This window comes from Dendropsophus ebraccatus, chromosome 5, assembly GCF_027789765.1.
Source record: "Dendropsophus ebraccatus isolate aDenEbr1 chromosome 5, aDenEbr1.pat, whole genome shotgun sequence".
In the NCBI taxonomy this organism is placed as follows: domain Eukaryota; kingdom Metazoa; phylum Chordata; class Amphibia; order Anura; family Hylidae; genus Dendropsophus; species Dendropsophus ebraccatus.
In genome coordinates this window covers 100,926,072-100,946,398 of record NC_091458.1, presented here as the reverse complement: position 1 = coordinate 100,946,398, position 20,327 = coordinate 100,926,072, and the positions used below count along the sequence as shown (strand labels likewise).

At 40.1% G+C, this 20,327-nt stretch overlaps 1 protein-coding gene across 4 annotated transcripts in view; it reads left to right on the top strand.

Annotated features, from left to right (window-relative positions):
* LOC138792847 (cohesin subunit SA-2-like) overlaps nucleotides 1-19,882 on the top strand; it is a 71,962-nt gene extending 52,080 nt beyond the window's left edge. For all 4 annotated transcript variants that reach the window (XM_069970820.1, XM_069970818.1, XM_069970821.1 and 1 more), the window contains exons 27-33: nucleotides 927-1,028; nucleotides 4,141-4,286; nucleotides 6,730-6,855; nucleotides 9,848-10,041; nucleotides 12,390-12,519; nucleotides 19,088-19,178; nucleotides 19,261-19,882. In XM_069970820.1, the coding sequence (XP_069826921.1) occupies nucleotides 927-1,028; nucleotides 4,141-4,286; nucleotides 6,730-6,855; nucleotides 9,848-10,041; nucleotides 12,390-12,519; nucleotides 19,088-19,178; nucleotides 19,261-19,305 (834 nt within the window). In that variant the 3' untranslated portion in view covers nucleotides 19,306-19,882. The remainder of the gene's footprint in view (nucleotides 1-926; nucleotides 1,029-4,140; nucleotides 4,287-6,729; nucleotides 6,856-9,847; nucleotides 10,042-12,389; nucleotides 12,520-19,087; nucleotides 19,179-19,260) is intronic.
* Nucleotides 19,883-20,327: the final 445 nt, after the last annotated feature.

The window sequence follows — 20,327 nt, the reverse complement described above, 5'->3', positions numbered from 1 at the left end:
TAAGTGTCTTGACTGGAGGAAGGCAGGCACTGCTCTACACCTGCCCACTACCATCCCTACAGTGAAACATCCTCGCAGCATCATGCTACCGGTGGTATTTTTCAGTGTCTGTGACAGGGTTGAAGGAAAGCTGAATTAAGAATGAACCAAGTTATTCTTAATAGAAACCTGATCTAGAATACTCTGGACCCTAGACTGGGTCTTAGGTTAACTTTTCAACAAGACAGTGACCTTAAGCACACAGCCTAGACAACACAGGAAGAGGCTTAGCGACAACTCTGCCTTTGAGAGGCCCAAACAAAGCTCTGACTAGAACCAGTGGAACAGATACCCGAGAATAGTTGTGCACCGACTGTCCCCATTGAAGGTGACAGAGCTTGAGAGGATCTGCCTAGAGGAATGGCAAAAAAATCTTTAAATCTGGGTGTGTTAACCTTGTGGCATCATACCCAAGAAGGCTGGAATCACTGCCAGAGGTGCTTCAACTAAGTATTAAGCTCTGAATACAAAATCAATGCAATATTTTAGATTTTCCTATTCAATAAACTATCAAAGATGTCTGACATTCTGTTTTCACTTCCTCATTATGGGATATTGAGTCCGAAATGATGGGGACTTTTATCTTAGCACAAGGTGTAGCGTAACAAAATGTGAAAAAGTTAAAGGGTTCTGAATGCATTGTTCTCAAAAGAACACACCTGTCTACAGCAGCTTATTGACTTTCTTCAATTAGAAACAGATCTGTATATACTGCACTGCATATAAAAATATGACACTGTATTTTGTAAAGGAAGCAAATTTTATCATAATTTATACTTCAAAATAATTTAGTAGGCTAACATATTATTTCAGGTAGCTACAAGTACTCACTCTTGCATGACTTAATAAATATGAATGAAGTAAATATTTCTGTGTTGATATTTTAGACATACAATGATTTTGGTGATATAATAAAAGAAACCTTAAGTCGCACAAGACAGAATAACAGGATAGAGAGTGCAAAAACATTGGTCCTTTGCCTGAAACAGGTAAGAAACAGCTATAGAGAAAGTGATTGTCAATCAGTTACCTAGAATGCCTTACAGGGAAAGAGAGGAAAATGTCTGATTGTTCATTCTGTCTCTTAACCTTACCATTATCACAGCATTGATTGTGTATGGGACACGGCGTCTCTGTGCAGCATGTTCTGGGTTCCAGAAAAAAAAACCTCTTTTCTTAGGTGACTGTGATAATATTAGAAGAAAACTTGCTGGACTGGATTGTTTGCCAAAAGATTGTAATGTTTACAGAAAATAACAGTAAAATGTTATTCCAGAGGAACTGTATATGGTAATAATGGTGTCATGTGCACAAAGTAGCAGATCTCTAATAAACATAATATAGAATTGTTTACTGTTAAAAAGCTTTGTTCATTTAGTCAGTAACAAGCAGCAATAGAAAATAACATACACTGACATGTCTCAGTGTCCTCTAGCTTTAAGAGAATGAATCACTAAGGGTCCTATTACACAGAGCGATTAACTACTAACGATAGTAAAGTAGATTGTTTATCGTTAACCTGAAATCATTCCCCATATTACTCAGAACGATAATCGTTAGTTACGATTGCTACTACGATAATTTACTCCATCTGATCCCAGCAAAACAATGAACAATGTGCAATTACACTGAATGATTAGTGAAAAAGTGCAGAACTTGAGCGAACGAATAAGGAATTACAGCGAACGATTATCGAACGATTAACGATGATTTCAGGTTCACATCTAAATCAACAACACACAAGCGATTTTTCGATTGTTGCCTGCAATTACACAGAACGATATAACGACTTTTTGCACGATAATCGTCCTGCGTAATAGGGCCCTTAGATTTTCCTGGTATCGCTACTAGCAGCATCCGGAAGATGTGCCAAAATGCTCCTTTACCATGTGTCCCGTGTGTTCTGTAGAACATTTAGCTGGTGAAATTAAGTCTTTTATTCAGGCACGTGAGACAGGCAGGGAGCCAGGAACTAGTCATCTGGGCCGTGACTAGTCACAGCTCTCTGTCTGTCAGTGCTCTCTGCAGGATAATTGACAGGAAAAAGTTAGAAGCCTCTTTTCCTGTCAATCATACTGCAGAGCGCACTGACAGGCAGAGAGCCGTGACTAGTCACAGCCCAGATGACTAGTTCCTGGCTCCCCTGCCTGTCTCATGTGCCGAAATAAAAGACTTGGGTGCATGGGTGCAGATCAATGATTAATGGCTGTGAATAGGACATCAATCAGATTTCCCCAGAAAACACTTTTAAGATTGGACAAGTTTATAACTTGCCACACTGCATTTTTAAAATGTATTTGCTGCCATACTCAGCAGCATTGCAAGACATAGATGCAAGTGTGACTAATGTTTTAGCATATACACATTACTAGGTTGTTTGTTGTTAAATAACATATGTGTTGGAATATTTCCTCTCGTTTAAATGTTGTCATCATCACCATCAGCACTAAGTTGTGCCATGACCATCTTCGTCATCTCTTTCTAGGAATACTGCCTAATCTTAGCCATTTTTTTTAAATATAACAGATTCATGATACAAAAAAAAAAAAAAAGTGTTTGTGTCATGTACCATATGACCAATTCAGGCTTCTTTATTATTTCTCTTTTTATGAAGAATTGTTAGGCATACAGTTTAAAAAACAAAACACAGTACGATTTTACAAGCTATAGTGTTGTTACAGTATTAAATAATTTATTTTGTATTCATCATAGTCTAGTGTTGCTTTTTATATACCCATGTGTTATTGAACAATGTGAATGGTGGGAGCTAGAGATGAGCAAACCAGAGCATGCTCAAGGTTCGCTCATCTCTAATAGGGCAATTCTTTTGTAGGTATTATTTTATGTGTATTTATGATCTGTCCTTCAAAGGTCACAAAAAAAACAAAACATTGGAGTACTTCTGTATTCTTTTGTACATCAATCCCAGTTACATTGGAAGTCAGCCCTTTTACAGGGACATTTTTCAAATTTGTTGGGTCGAACTAGCCTAGTCTAGTTAGACCCAACAACAGCGTCTCTCTACCAGCATCTTGGCAATAATGTGACCACCAGAACCTACAGAGACAGCAGTTCACCTTCAACATCTAAGAACACACTAAAACAGTGAAAGCTTCACCCTAATCTCTCAGGCATTCGGCTTAATGGGAAACTAATAGTGCATAACCTGCTGTTACTTTTGTCATGTCTGTATAAGAACAGTGAGCCCTGCATAGAGCCCAGCCCAATATCCCTGCCCACTTGGAAGATCTGCCCTGAGCAAAGTTCCATACTCACACTAGGTGCAGAGCTTATCAGACGGGAAGCAAGACCAACAGTGGGTGGGTTAACCATTTGGTTACAGATGAGACAAAATACAAAAAGCAAAGACACAAAAGTCTTGGAGGGCAGAAACAAGGATAGCATCAGAACTGAGAACAATACCTAAATCCAGGTAGAGGTCAAGCATGAGAGGTAGTGCAGTATAAAATCACAGTCCATTAGGGGCTCAGAGAATAGCCAGGACTACCAGGTACATACAAACCGTATAGAAATGCTAGTGATGGGAAAACCCACAAATTTTCCTCAGCTCTCCATAGTAAGGCCAGGGACCACTCATGGTTGTTTTTAGACTTTAGGTGGAAATCTTTTATTTGTATGTTTTAAATGCCTTTGTTACTGAACTTTAGGTTGATGGCATTGTTGCTGTGTTATCTTTTCTAGAGACATAATTCATGAAATGTTATTAACTTGTTCACTTAAAACAAAATTGCATGTTTTCTTTTATAAAGTGTCCTTTAAGTGGAAGCTGACTATAATGTGTGCTGAGGTGATGTGCTGTGATTTGTGCTAGCGATGCATATTTGCTGGCTGATCTAGCCACATAATTGAAAGCTTGACTTATCACGTCTCTGGTCTTGTTATAAGAGAAATACAGATGCTTGCCATTTCATTCACTATACCGTAAATAGCACCCGCTGACACCAGAAAGGAAGGTCATTTGGAGACAGCTGAAAACAGACGCAAATTAACAAAACTGAAATGTCCTTGTTCTGGAAAAAGACTTGACCCATTACAGCTTTGCTTTTCTTTTTTTTTTCTGGCATGGTGATGTGTCTGCAGCTGTTTCTGGAGCATAGAGAAGCACATGACAGTGCCACCCAGTCCTCCTCGTCATTCACTAACATAAAGGAGCTGGCTCGCCGCTTTTCTCTAACGTTTGGCATGGACCATGTGAAATGCAGGGAATCTATAGCTATGATGCACAAGTATGTGGACTAAAGGTTTTTCCCCTGACATCTTCTGTGCTATTTATACCATTAGCCACACAACAATGAAATCAGTATTAGGCTATGTTCACACAACGTCAAAAATAGAGGAAAGGCTTTTGCAACTTAAAATAAGAGACAAAGGGAAAAGAGAAGAGGGGGCGCCTCCTGGTGTAGTATGTAGGGATCAGTTCCTACAGACAATGTGTGGAATGAATTGCACTCACCTAGTAGAGTTGTGCGAGATATAGGCACAACTCTATACAGCACTTATAGGAAGAAGGGGGAGAATCACCGCAGCTCCTGCCGGGTTACACCGTCCGAGGGCGTCCGTGATACAAATGCTTTTGTGGTCTTCCAATAACCACTGGACCATAAGTCCTGGCTTGGTAGTGGGCGCAGGTGTTCTCTTATAAAGTAAACCACACCGTATGCGTGGTCACTCCATAAAAGTGTAGATTTATTTATAAAGTTTATAAGTTTTATAAATAAATCTACACTTTTATGGAGTGACCACGTATACGGTGTGGTTTACTTTATAAGAGAACACCTGCACCCACTACCAAGCCGGGACTTCTGGTCCAGTGGTTATTGGAAGACCACAAAAGCAACTTAAAATAATGTCAGATTTTGCCATGATTTAACTGACTGCAATGCATTGAAGTCAATGGCAAGCCGGCCGTCCAGTGCACACAATGTATTGAATAACGGATGTTATCAACTCGGACGTCAAAAGGTATCAACAGCGGACGTTTTTTATTCGTTGTTCGCTGTTTTTCTTTTGTCACTGTTCTTCCTCTGTTTTTATTATTAAATTTAATGGACTTTTCAATTAAGCCACACACAAAGGGCAATTAGTAACCCAAACTAGAATAATGTACCAGCAGCGTTATTGCACTAAGGGGAGGCCAGACAGCTAAATGACGTCCGTTATTTTAGACTCAAAATGACGGACATAATTTAAAACAGAGCTGAAAAAACGTTGTGTGAACATAGCCTTAGGCCACCAATTATTCAAAACAGCATGGCTTAGGGAACTGGTCACACACAAATACATACCACTGAATGAAAAAATGTTAAATATGTTAAAATGTAGCGAATATTGTAATTGTGCTGCCCATAATACAAATACATGAACAGGCAAAATTGAACCAACGGCCTCCGGGTATATTCAGGTACTAGTTCATGTCATACACACCTACAGACCAGCCTTTAGTCCAACAGAAGGCAAGGAAATACCAAAAACTAGTATGTTGCTACATTTTTTGGAGTATGGCATAATGGTAGCAGATTATGCATGTAACTGTTTAGATAAGATAAGAATGTTTAAGAATAACCCTGATCATGTTTTAGACAAAAAAAGGACTAGAAAAAAACAACTACAATCTTAAGATCAAAACACTCAAAAATGATTTATGTTCTTTACGTGTTGTGCTGTATTGCTCAGTGGTGTGGCATGGATTGAAAGTTATGTTCCAGGCTGCTGCTATCTGTTCTCGCCCTTATTGTTCCCTCAATGTGAAAATATGTCATTTACATGTGGCTTTATTATTAGGATTTGCTCTAGCTGTGTAGATTGTTGTGCAATTTTAACCGTACAGGAAATGTAAATTTTTGGACATTCATTTTCCAACCTTTCCTTGTAAGAGCTTTTTTTCATCTACCAAGCCAACAGAAGGATTTTATTTTGTTCAATAGTAATTTGTAAAGACATGCTTCACATTACTATAAAATATACTGCAAAGCAGAAAAACATTGTGAGGTGAAAAAAAATGCAATTATTCATATGCAGGGATGTTTTTATGCCATTCACTGTGCGGTATAATTGACATGTTATTTATATTCCTCAGGTTGCTACAATTGTAGTGATACCCAATTTTTACAGTTCCTATCATTTAAAGAAATTGAGAACTGTATTAAAATAATTTTACTATATACATTTATAAAATTATAAATTCTATTTGCTATATTCTGACCCCCATAACTTTTTTCCTTTTTTGTCAAAGTAGCTGTATGGGGGAAGTTTTTTTCACCATAAACTGAAGTTTTATTGGTGCTGTTTTGGCATTGATCACCATATGGTAACATTACATTTTAATAGTTCCAACATTTTCAAGCAGAGTAATACCAAATATGTTTGTTTTTTGTTTACATTTTTTTCTTTAAAAATGGGAAAAGGGGGGTGATTTAATTTTATTTATTTAGTTTTTTTTTTAGTCTTGGCGGACGTTTACAAGCAGTCCTTCCATTCCTTATTCAATCCAGTGCATTGCCAAACAGTGTAATTGTAAAGTAATTTATATGCCCTGTAAATCATATATATTTAGTATTTGAGTAAAACTCCTTATTGCACTAAAGAAGCCATGTGTGCTTTGCTCAGATTGTGGTACCCCTGCTTGATATATTTATCATAGACTCTTTCTTTGTTTGAATGTACCTATAGGCAAGGCATTGAATTTGCTTTCAAGGAGCCAGCAACAGAGGACACTCTTCCCCCACCCAATCTGCCGTTTCTCATACTGATCAGTGAGTTCTCCAGTAAACTTCTCAGAGCCGACAAGAGACTGGTGTAAGTGGTTTTTGGATTCAGATCAGTTCTGTAAAAAAAAATGCTTATGCTGTCCTTGCCAGCTAAATGACGCTATATATAAATAAGGGTGATTAAAATATTTCCATTGTTTATTTCATGACAAAAATAGATTTATAAAGAAAAAAGCCTGCAGAAAGAACATTATGAAGCTGTCAAATCATTGTTCATAGCAGTAACTATAACTCTGGTATTGTCCATAGCAATAAATGTAATAAACTGCAGTAGAAAATATCACAAAAAAAGTATCTAATAGTATTGAAATTATTGTAAAAGCAGTCCTTTAGTATAGAAGCTGCTCTAAGAACATTGCTTCTTTTAGAAACAGAAATATAGTAAATATAGAAAACAACATATTTCAATCATTGTTTCCCTGAATTGTGTTGCTTTCTGCGTCACTACCAATGGCAGCTTTAGAATCAAGCTGAATATACAGTATTAATAGCAGTAAAAGACTTAAACACTATAGAAGCTTAAATTTTAGGTTTTAGTAGCTTCCTAATTGTACTAGTCATTTTTAGTCCAATGATCTCTAGTGTCTGACTTTACACTGGTGTATTTTTAGCTCATTCTGCCTACACTGCAATATAGTACCTTTTCAGATACGCTTTTAAAAGAAATTAAAATAATTTTTCAGCCTGGCGCTTTCTGTTTCTGTGAGTCACACGCTGCTGAAAGTGCCAGTTCGGCATAAAGACTTGTGATGAAATGAGGACATTTCTCGTCTCCCAAAGTTAAACTTGACAGTTTGTCACACATAATTGTACTGAAGTGGAAACTACAGTAGACTTAAATGGTAACACATCTAGTAAAATTACAGGTGGTTTTAATCCAGTTTGGTAATTTAGTATACATTTATAACATGAATAAGATGACAGACTCTTTGTTAATACAGTTCAATTTTGCTGGCTATTTTCTATTCATTATTTAGTGATGCATTCACTACTCATCCCCACAGCTTCCTACCAGGGCTTCGTTTAAAATGAGTGCCTGCTTTCTTTGGTTTCCTCAATATTACTACAAGTTGCACAGTGTGGCCCCTTAGCAAACATACGGAGTACCTTTATACATCTGTATACTGTACAGTTAACCTTCTACCATCCTGTGTTAAAGGAATATTTTTGCAAAATTGTCTCCTGATATGCTGCCTATTGTCTCATATTGTGACAGCTCATTGTCTAGGTTATGGACCACACTCTGCTCTAAAAGTGGTGGCCGGTAACCTAGACAAAATGCTGTCAACAATTAGAGCAAAAGAGCTGCATATTAGGAGGAGACAATTTTGCTAAATAAATGTATTTGCAAAAATATTTGCCTTGACGTGTGCTACAAGTTTACCTTTATTAGCTGAGATAGGAATACCCCTCTAAATATAATGATCTGTGTTGCACAGATTCATAAAATATTTTCTGCTACACAGAGCTTTGTATATTACAATCCAATGGGCACAGAGACGTATTCTGCCTTCATTCTGCATTCATTCATTATAGCTCTGGCGTATTCTCTTTTCTGTTGGCATCATCACCAATACTAAAAGGGGTTTACATGCATACATGGCATATTGATAGAATCCCCTGTCTATGATTGTCTAAATGGACCCCCAACAATATTGAAAACAGGGGCTCCATTCACTTGTTTGCAGATGGTTTTTCTCCCTCTCCTAAAGTAAATTAGAGAGATTTAGATATTTAGCATATATTATGGAGAGTTCTGCTGCAAATAGGGAGCCATTGCCCATTCTATGTAACATTTATCTCTCAGGTGGAATGAATGGCAGTATCAGTAAAGCCATGATACAGTAAATGTTTTGTATATTAGCCATTTGCAAGATACCTACCAACTATAAAAGTAAAAAAAAACAGAAGATGTACTTTGGGTTGGAAGCAAGCACTTCTGGTTGTGAATTTACAAATTACCTTATAATTCAGTGGTTTCTATTATTTTTTTAATAAAGGGAGAAATAAGAAAATACTCTATGTAAGGTTAGGCCGAGAGTACAGCCTGAGTGGGACCTGAGTGTTTAGAAATGTCTAACCACATTAGGGTTGAATCTCTTTATGTATAGCTGGTATATGAAACATTACAGAACACTAATAAATTTCCAGAATAATGAAAAAACTTGAGTAATGTACTGTACAGGCATTTTGATAGAAAAAAATGAGCTTCCCAACATAATGAATACTTATGAGTTGTTCAAGATTAAAAATGTGTCGCTTATTGACAGGATAGGTGTTCAGTATATTACCATTGGGGGTCTGACCGCTGGGATCTGTGCAAGAAAACAGCTCTGTTCCGTGTGAATAGAACGGCAGCACACATGCTCAGCCATCACTCCTCTTAAGGTCCCCATTCACCTTAGACTTTGATCAGCTGTACCCGCCACTGCCAGCGGGTTTGTCTGTCATCTAAGGTGTATAGGGCTCTCCCAAACGTCCACCTACAGATGATGTCGGTGGACATAGTGGTCAGTTGTGATGGAAAATCACAGTTCTGCCCCTGTGTTACAGGAAATATAGCTTAGACTTTTATCATCTGTCCCTGCTGCTCTTGGCCTTAAAACTAAGGTCTATGGGGCTGTTCTGACCATTGTCAATGGAGATATGGGTCAGGTGTGATGGAAAATCACTGTGTGTCCTGTTTGTTTCAGGAGAGATAAGCAGCAGCAAGAGCTCTCTAGATGTGGCTTTGTCCTTCTCATAAAGAACACAGCAACATTTGACCATACTGAACATTCTTGTTTATGGGGAGGACGGAGATTGGTCGGGAGAGATAACTAACAGCCAAACGTCAGTCTTCCAAAGATCACCAACTACTGTATACTGTGTACCTATAGCGAATTAGCGGTGACCAAGCATGTGCCCTGCTGCCCAATTGCTAGTTGTACAAGGGAACTCTGTTCTTGTGATCTGTGGGGGTTACGAAAAAAGTTTTAATCTTGGGGTAACCCATATAATAACATCATTTGTGTTTTCAGGTACGGATATCTGCAGAGATTTGCCAATGAACAAATGATGCTTTGTAAAGGAGCGGGATGGCACCCTCTTATTGTGTACAGTAATTCTTTGCTAGATAATCATGATGAAGAAAGCTCTACAAGTGGAAGCTACTTTTCTCGAGACCATGTGACTTCCAGCTTGTCTCATCACTTGAAGAGGAAATCAATCCAAGGTGAGTCAGCTGCTCATATAATTTATTCTCTCTGCATATAAAGCACCAACAAATACTTACATGCTGTACACACATTAGGAAAGATGTCTCCAAAAGAACTGTATTTGTTGTCCATACCAACAGATCTCAATACAACTAAAATAATGCTGACAAGATATATACACATGCATATATAAAATCACAGCTGCTCTGGCGCAACTCACCCTCTACTAGAGGTCAGGATCATATAGAACCATAGGCGCAGCTTAGGTCAAGTCTTTTCTAGACTAGCCTTATACAGATTTTACCAGATCTCAATACAGCTTGAGGCTATGTTCACACACTGTGATTTTGAAAAATGACTTTCTGTGAACATAGCCAGCCCAGTTAAAGAAATGAAGGCTGTACCATGATTGGTTACTAACTGGGGGAATTTAACAGTTTACGACACAATCTTTACGCAAATTGTGTAAAAATTGTGAATTACAAGATTTAGGGCAAATTTTTTATTATTTTATGCTGGAAAGAACGTCTCTCTATGACTCCCTAGGCAGTTCTCAATTTCCCACTGAAGAGGGGACAATTGTTGTTGATCTAAACAGCTTGTACAAATGGGCTGATTTGTGACACACATTATCTATATAATAGGACAGATTTATTATGTGCCCTATACCAGAATGATAAGGGCCCTATTACACGAAGCGATAACCTGCAGGATCAGGCCGATTTGACAGGTTAAGGGTCCATTTACAAAGAAAGATTATCTGACAAAGATTTGAAGCCAAAGCCAGGAATGGATTTGAAAAGAGGAGAAATCTTAGTCTTTCCTTTGTGACCTGATCTCTGTTTATAGTCTGTTTCTGGCTTTGGCTTCAAATCTTTGGCAGATAATCGGTCAGATAATCTTTCTGTGTAAATGGACCCTTATACGGCCCTAAATTTCTAAAACTAGGCCAGTCAGTCTTAAAGAAAGACTGTTAAAAATATAGACACAACTGATAAATTCCCCATACTGTATCCACATTTACATCAGTTCCTGTATTATTTTTCAATCTCATATTTACATAGATCAATTTCACAGGAATTTAATTTATAACATAAATCTACATACACTCACCGGCCACTTTATTAGGTACACCTGTCCAACTGCACGTTACTACTTAATTTCTAATCAGCCAATCACATGGCGGCAACTCAGTGCATTTAGGCATGTAGACATGGTCAAGACAATCTCCTGCAGTTCAAACCGAGCATCAGTATGGAGAAGAAAGGTTATTTGAGGGCCTTTGAACGTGGCATGGTTGTTGGTGCCAGAAGGGCTGGTCTGAGTATTTCAGAAACTGCTGATCTACTGGGATTTTCACGCACAACCATCTCGAGGGTTTACAGAGAATGGTCCGAAAAAGAAAAAACATCCAGTGAGCGGCAGTTCTGTGGGCGGAAATGCCTTGTTGATTCCAAAGGAGAATGGGCAGACTGGTTCGAGCTGATAGAAAGGCAACAGTGACTCAAATAGCCAACCGTTACAACCAAGGTAGGCAGAAGAGCATCTCTGAACGCACAGTACCATCGAACTTTGAGGCAGATGGGCTACAGCAGCAGAAGACCACACCGGGTGCCACTCCTTTCAGCTAAGAACAGGAAACTGAGGCTAAAATTTGCACAAGCTCATCGAAATTGGACTGTCGAAGATTGGAAAAACGTTGCCTGGTCTGATGAGTCTCGATTTCTGCTTGAACATGACAATGAGTTCACTGTACTCAAATGGCCTCCACAGTCACCAGATCTCAATCCAATAGAGCATCTTTGGGATGTGGTGGAACGGGAGATTCGCATCATGGATGTGCAGCCGACAAATCTGCGGCAACTGTGTGATGCCATCATGTCAATATGGACCAAAATCTCTGAGGAATGCTTCCAGCACCTTGTTGAATCTATGCCACGAAGAATTGAGGCAGTTCTGAAGGCAAAAGGGGGTCCAACCCGTCACTAGCACGGTGTACCTAATAAAGTGGCCGGTGAGTGTATATCTACATAAAAATTGTGATAAGAAAATCCAGGAAAGCACAGACTCCAGGTTGCTTTTGGGTGGATTCTGTACTAGATTATGTAAATCTTTAGTGCTGAGCCACCATGCTGTACCTTTTGTAGTCCTCTTCACCCACATTTCTGGAAATATCTATCAACTGTAGTGTCAGTTATGTACTCTTAGGAATAGAAACACTACTTTGTACAACACTTCTAAGGAATGTAACTTGATTTTTCACCTAAAACAAAGCTGGAAGTAAAGAGGCCCCCTAATATCAGAGATGGGATGCCATCTCTAGATTGTATAGGCTATATAAATGTCTGTGTATTCTGCATTACAGAACATGTTCCAGGAAAAGGTCTGATGCATAGAAATGCATGTGATGATCAGGATTCCAGTTATCCTACTAAAAGCAAGAGACAAAATGCACTTCACCTGCTATCTTCAGAAACCATTGCATCATTAAACAGGTCAGCAAATATTGCTTATTAACAAAAACTCTTGAAATTTGACAACTTGCCAATAGTAAATATAAAGTGTATTTGCCATACTTAATCTGTCAACCAAACTGAATGTAGAAGAATTCCTTGATGTCACCACATGCTTTCCAAGATTTGCTATTGCTTGAAAAGTATTTGTTATGGAAGTGGTAGACTCATAACTATGGGGAGAAGGAATGAGATTTCCTATAACCAGCATGATGAATAGACGGGTTCATAAATATATTGAAGTCTCAGGAAGTCATGCAATCTGTAGGGGTCCTAAGGACTCTACCAAGTCCTTCATAAGGTACCTAGTAATTTATGTGAATGTTTGCATTATATGTTTTTAAGTCGGATACCTTAAAGTTCTTGCTATGGAAAAATTTCCACTTACGGAAAAAAGAGCTGGTTTCTCTGTACTTCTCATTGTTGGCCTACCTGTTAGATCTTTAGATTGCAGATTAGCAGTCACTTATCGTGGCAGCTAGAGGCCTTCTGGGTCTTAAAGAAAATTGTTGACTTTTCTTGTCTATTTTCTTAATCCATTCTTTTTTTTTTAATAAAATAATGAATAATGAAATGTTCATAGTGAATCTAATCGCCTTTACCACTCAATCCGTATCCAGGAACCCCCCCCCCCCCCAGGTCTCATCCAAAAAAGCAATGGCTGAAAACCATCTCTCCATTCTCATATGTTTCTTCCTTGTCTTATAGGGGTACTCCAACAGAAAAACAAGCAAACAAAAAAACTGTCAAATCAAAAGGTGTCAGAAAGTGCCAGAGATTTATTTACTTCTATTAAAAAATGTCAAGTCTTTTAGTACTTAACAGCTGTTGTATGTCCTGCAGGAAGTGGTGTATTCTTTCCAGTCTGACACAGTGCTCTCTGCTGCCACCTCTGTCCATGTTAGGAACTGTCCAGAGCAGTAGCAAATCCCCATAGAAAACCTCTCCTCTCTAGACAGGAAAGAATACACCACTTCCTGTAGGACATACAGCAGCTGATAAGTACTGGAAGCCTTGATTTTTTCAAATATAAGTAAAGGACAAATCTCTGGCACCAGCTGATTTGAAAGATTTTTTTTTTTTTTTTTGCTGGAGTACCCCCCTAAAAAAGAGAAAAACCTTACTCTTTCCTGAGAAAGTACTAGGGTCATGCCTAGAATAACTCTTCAAACATTTTCAAATCCTATAGATTGTGAGCCCTCGCGGGCAGGGTCCTCTTCCCCCATGTACCGGTCTGTCTTTTGCCATCATGTAATGTTTTTTGATCTTGTATTGTTCCTGCCTGTTGCCTATCTATTGTATAGCGCTCTGGAACTAAGGGCGCTTTATAAATAAATAATAATAATATAAATAATAAAATAGACTTTGTAATGGAGTTCATTTGTAATATGTGTACCTTTTTAATCTAGTACTGTTGGCATTATACATACCAGGGCTGTGGAGTCGGTAAGCCGCAGCTCCAACTCAGACTCCTGAATTTTATCAGGACCGACTGCAACTCCGACTCCTGAATTTTATCAGGACCGACTCAGACTCCTGCTCCTTCATAAATGGCCGGTCATATACCAGGGGAGTTATTTATCACACTGGCTCAGCAGCTTCTCCCTAATGTCCTACATGATCCTGGGGCGACTTCTGAGGGAATAAAGGAATACTGTATATAAAGCAGATTCTTCTCTGCGTGTGTAGTGGATGCAGCCAGTCTCCAGCCTCCATGTCCTGAAGTACTCAGAACTAGACTAGATGGAGCAGGTGATCTTTTCCTGCTGACAGTCAGTCTTCTACGTTTCTAACTAAATATTCACCGTACACACAAAAACACTGCTAATAATGCCAGATCCCTGTGATATAGAGGTCAGCCATAGTAATATAGAGAGGGGTCACACATAGTGATGTGGAGAGGGGTCACGCATAGTGATATAAAAGGTCACTGTGGGGGCACGCAATAGCATGCACACACAGCCTGCTGCAGCCATAGCATGCACCCACACAGCCTGCAGCATAGCAGGCCATAGCACACGCACACACACAGCTTGCTGCAGCCATAGCGCACACCACACACAAACTCGGCTTGCTGCGGCCATGGCACACATACACACAGCCTGCTGTAGCCATAGCACAAACACACACATACACAGCCTGCTGCAGCCATAGCACGCACACACACACAGCCTGCTGCAGCCATACACACACACACACACACACACACCTGCAGCCATAAAACACTAAAAAAAAAAAAACCACAATATTTTCCCAGAGAGAAAACACCACACTGAGGAGAGAGGTTACTGCTACACTACTTATGTCTCCTCCTCCTCCTCTATATTACACAGGATATCTTCATATTACACTGCTGCTCATATACAATCATCCAGCATCCTGGAAGAGACCAGAACAGATCTCCCCCCACGCAATGAACTCTTCCAGCTCAGAAACAAAATGCCAAATAGTGACCGACAACTTTTCCATGACACCCCCCCCCCTTATGTAATAGGGCCAGTGTCCTATTAGAATGTTGCTCATAATATATTCAAGAGCAAAACTTGTAAAATTCATATCAAAATTCAATTCTACATTTTTTTAAGATTTTTTTTAAAGCTAAAGACAAAACTAGCTCCAACTCCGACTCCAGACAAAACTAGCTCCGACTCCGACTCCACAGCTCTGATACATACTATATACATATATAGTATGGTGGTAATAGTAGTTGTAATGCTTGGGCAGTAATATTTGTCCCTTGTGTACTGGCATTATTGGACTCAGTATACAGGATTTGGTCAGTAACAATAGGTTGGTAATATGTATAGTGATAACTGATCTTTATATACTGGTGTTATTGTTTGTTTTCCCACCACATACCTAAGAAAGGATGTAAGTAACTGGATGGCTATCACCACCACTTACCTCCTGGGGCTGTGCAGTACACAGCCTTGCATAGTGCACTGCTGTGTACTGAAGGTAAGCCCAGACTAGGGCTGGGCGATATGGCCAAAAAATAAAATCTCGATTTAATTTTGGACGATTCTCGATTTAAATCTCGATTTTTTTTTTCTTTTTGCTAAATAAACAGGACATTTTTCTCCCAGATACTATTTTATTAACGTTTGAGACAACTGTATTGCTTCCCAGTGTACCAGTGCTCCCCTGTGCCCCCATGTAGTAGACAAGCCCCCTCTGTGTCCAATATAAGTAGTTTTTCCAAATATGTGCCCTATGTACTCTGTGCCCCCATATAGTATAGGAGATCTTCTATGTGCCTCCATCTAGGTAGGGTGTAATAGTGGGGGTATGGTGGATAAGGGGTGTGGTAGTACAGGTATAGATGATGGGTGTAGTAGTACAGGTATAGATGATGGGTGTAGTAGTACAGGAATAGATTAGGGGGAATGGGGCACACGTGCAGGTCCCCGGTCTGAGGAGGAGGCGGCACGGACTGCAGCAGAAGGAGATAGTGTTGCTACGGGTCCTGGAACTGTACAGCGGGCAGCAACGCTATCTCCTTCTGCTGCAGTCCGTGCCGCCTCCTCCTCAGACCGGGGACCTGCACGCGTGACAGGAAGGGAACCGGACGCAGGTCAGCGCGGCTCTGCCGTGTAAGGGGCGGGAACAGCTCAGCCGCGGCTCTGTGGAGAGGCTGGAGCCGCCGGTACCACATCTTTCCTGACTGCCGGCCCTGCACCTCACCGCGCCGCCCTGACACTCTCCGGACCCGACACTTTACCGCGCCGCCCGTCCCTGCACCGATCCGCCCGCAATGATTTTTTATGAAAATCGAATTTACGATTCACAAAAAATCGAATCAATTCTAACTTTCTGGGCGAATTAATCGAATTAATTTGATTAATCGCCCAGCCCTAGCCCAGACTCTTGTTATAATAATTGGGGGTCCCTGCTTTTTACAGTATTAAGATTAAATTACTTTGTTGGCACTTTGCAATAATTAGTGTGTTTTGGGCAGTTTGGACACTGATTCTAGGGCAGTGATGGTGAACCTTTTAGGGACCATCACAACTTTAGATGGAGCTCTGGATGCTGCATTGTATTCCTTAGTACTCCTATATCAGGCTCTAGTATGTGAGGTCTATATGCACACTAAATCCTTAAAACGAAACAAAAAAGAAATAGGTTTGAGGGGGAAAAAAATAAAAGAAAGCCCCTCAACCAAACAAATGCAAGACCAAATATGAGAAATATATTATCTTTTATTAAATATATTTCAAAAGACAAAATTAATAAAATTCATATAATAGGAGCTGGAGCCTATACAGATCCCCAACAAAGGGTGGATAGAAGTAAATTACGTTACATAATACAGCAAAAAATATAATAAATAAATTGTGATAAGTAATTTACATACATATATACTGGGCACTGGGCATATCCGAAACAGAAATGTAACTCACAGTGGATGATCATAAATAAATAACATCAAAGGTTGATACACATTACCCAGTGTGCCCTTAGTATATATGGCCACCGCACCACTCACCCGACGTGCATTTCGCCTATTGCTTTTGATCACCCTCGATAAAGCAATAAGTGAAACGAGCGTCGGGTGAGTGGTGCGGTGGCCATATATACTAAAGACACACTGTATGGGTAATTTGTATCAACCTTTGATATTTATTTATGGTCATCCACTGTGAGTTAGGGTGGTATTACACGGGCCGAGCAGGGCCCGATAATACCTGTAAACGAGCAGCGATCTGCTAGATCGTTGCTCGTTTACTGGGCCTATTACACGGCCCGATAATCGTTTGACAGGAGCTGCAAGGACATCGTTACCGATGTCCTTGCAGCCCTTGCTAAACTGGCATACATTACCCATCCACTTTCCAGGGCTGCTCCTGCTGTCCGCTTCTCCCGGGGTTCCGTGCGCGCTCTAGCTTCACAGCGGCCTGTCACCTGTGATTGGCTGAACGGCCTACCAGCTGACAGGCCGCTGTGAAGCTAGAGCGCGCACGGGACCCCGGGAGAAGCGGACAGCAGGAGCAGCCCTGGAATGTGGATGGGTAATGTATATCGTTAGTCGCCGGCCACGCACCGCTATTACACGCAGCGGTGCGCGCTCGGCGCCTGACAAAAATAGGGTCTAACCTATATCATCGATCAGCCGAAGATCGTTGCCATCGGCTGATCGTTGTATTTATTACACGGAGCGATAATCGGCCGAATCGGGCCAATTCGGCCGATTATCGTTCCGTGTAATAGTACCCTTACACTTCTGTTTCGGATGTGCCCAGTATATATGTATGTAAATTACTTTTTTGCTGTATTAAGTAACGTAATTTACCTCTATCCACCCTTTGTTGGGGATTTGTATAGGCTCCAGCTCCTATTATATGCATTGTATCTTTTGAAATATATTTAATAAAAGATAATATTTTTCTCATATTTGGTCTTGCATTTGTTTGGTTGAGGGGCTTTTTTTTAATTTTTTTTTCCCACCTCAAACTTTTCTATTTTTGGTTTTATTGTATTTCTTAGTTTTGCACTCAACAAGAGGCTGACTGGGACACTTAATAGTTCTTGTTCACACTTGTTACAGAACCTGGTATATTTTGTGTGCCACAGCTGTACCTGGCAGTCTTATACCTAATTGTGCATACACTCAGCATATCTTCAAACCTTAGAAGCAAGTCATTTAGCGGGGCTACAGGAAGCTTCCTCCAGCTGCTATTCAATGATCTCTGCTCAGTAACAGGAAGGAAGCTATCATACCACACTAAAAAAAAAAAAAAAAAAAAGAAAGAATCCCCATCCTTGGAGTGCAATACCTCTAAAGATAGGAAACCACTAAAGTTTAGGGAAGGCTTCACCTTTTGTCTCTATGTTCCATTTCAGTAGATCCTCTGCCCAATGTTATCATGAGTGAAGGGAAAAAAATTACTTTGAATTAGCATCCTTTAACCTATGCAGCAATAACGGGTTGTGGAAGTGCCCTTTAAACATTAATGGCCATTAAAAGGGCTGACCCTTGCCAATAAAATGAGTAAAGCTATGCCTGGTACTGAAGATCAGCACCATGCGGCTAAACAGCTGTACCTTTGTTTAAATATTGGGGACATGGTGCTTACAGAGGCACCTTAATGCTGCTGACTGACAGGAGTCCTGGAGGTGAGACCCCCACTAAACCTTATTGGTAAGGAAAACCCCTTTTAAATAACTATACAGAAACAAAAAGGGGGGGGGGGGGGTGACAGCTGGAAATGGAGAGAGTAGGTGACTGATTTGACAGCTGCAGAACAATAGTTCCATGGAGATAGTAGTTTCTTGTGCGTATGAAGAAAGTAATGGGTCGAAGCAGCTGAGGAGATAAGCAACAACTGTTCTCCCACTTGTGTGTTTTCTTCTTTAAAACTCTACAACTTGTGTTGTAGTTGAAAAATGTAGTGAAAAATAACATGGTGAAGCCCTACATGCCCTACATGCTATCCTAGAACGTAACAAATTAATGTGGAGCAATTCAGACTTTAACATGGATAATAAAAAATTGTTTTAGAAAAAAAAAAAAACAGTTGGAAGAATTATTTTTTTTTTCCCCTTCTAGTGGTCAAATATCAATTAAATTAACATCTGAAACTACATCTTTGGATGAAAACAATGAAGATGTAGATGTTGATGAAATAGAAACAGACCAGGTAAGAAGAAAACAACAATGCTATTATCCATAATAAACATCATGTCTTGTTTAACAGATTAAACGTGTATCTCACATCCCAGGTTACCAAAACAGAAGTACAGAGAACATATCTCCCCTGCCATTGATGTCTGATTGCTACTGAAGTGTCTAGGACTGAGAGTATACGTCAGTATTTACAAAAATATATTTTCCAGAAATTCCATATCGTGGACTGTCAGTATGGATTAGACCACTTACACATGCTGTTGCTGTAGACTGTTCTGCCAACCTGTTTTGTAATGCACTATAATTTTCCCTTTATTTGCATTAAAAGAAAATAACAGGTTTAGATAGAGATATACAAGTCTCAGGACACCCTTTTATTTCAGAAACTAAAAGAAAAATGGTATACCTGACTACCCCAAGAAGTAATAGGTGAGTGGACCTATTTTGTAGGCCATGTCTGGAACATAGCCGTCGTCTTGAAAGCAGCTATTAGAATCAATGGAGCCACGTCATACAGGGGAGGGAATTCCCTCCCACTGGGGGCAGGCCGGCGTACATCCAGTGCATAGAACGGCGTTGTGCACGGGAACCAGGCCGCAGTCTGAGAAACGGACTGCGGCACCGGCTTCCCCGTGACGGCGCCGTTCGATCCGCCGGTTCAGATTAAAGAGGATGTACCTGGTACATCCTCTTTAAAGCGACTCTGTACCCACAATCTGTCCCTTCCAAACCACTTGTACCTTCGAATACCCGCTTTTAATCCAAGATCTGTCCTGGGGTCCGTTCGGCAGTTATTGTCCTTAAAACAACTTTTAATCCTGCAGCGCTGTGTCTAACGGCCGGGGCTTACATTTGTATATGCATTAGGCTGGCACAACCTCTCCATCCTTCCCCCCCACCCTCATCATTAGGAATGATCCAGGAACATTTACTGCTGTTTGAGCTTTGCACAGGTGTATTAACGATCCAGCCCATGTTCATTATGCACACAGGTGGGAAATAGGAAGCAATCTGCCTGGAGCATTCCTAATGATGAGTAGGGTGGGCAGGAAGGACAGAGAGGGTGTGCCAGTCTAATTCATATACAAATGTAAGCCCTGGCCGTTAGACACAGCGCTGCAAGTTTAAAAGTTGTTTTTAAAACAATAACTGCATCACCTGC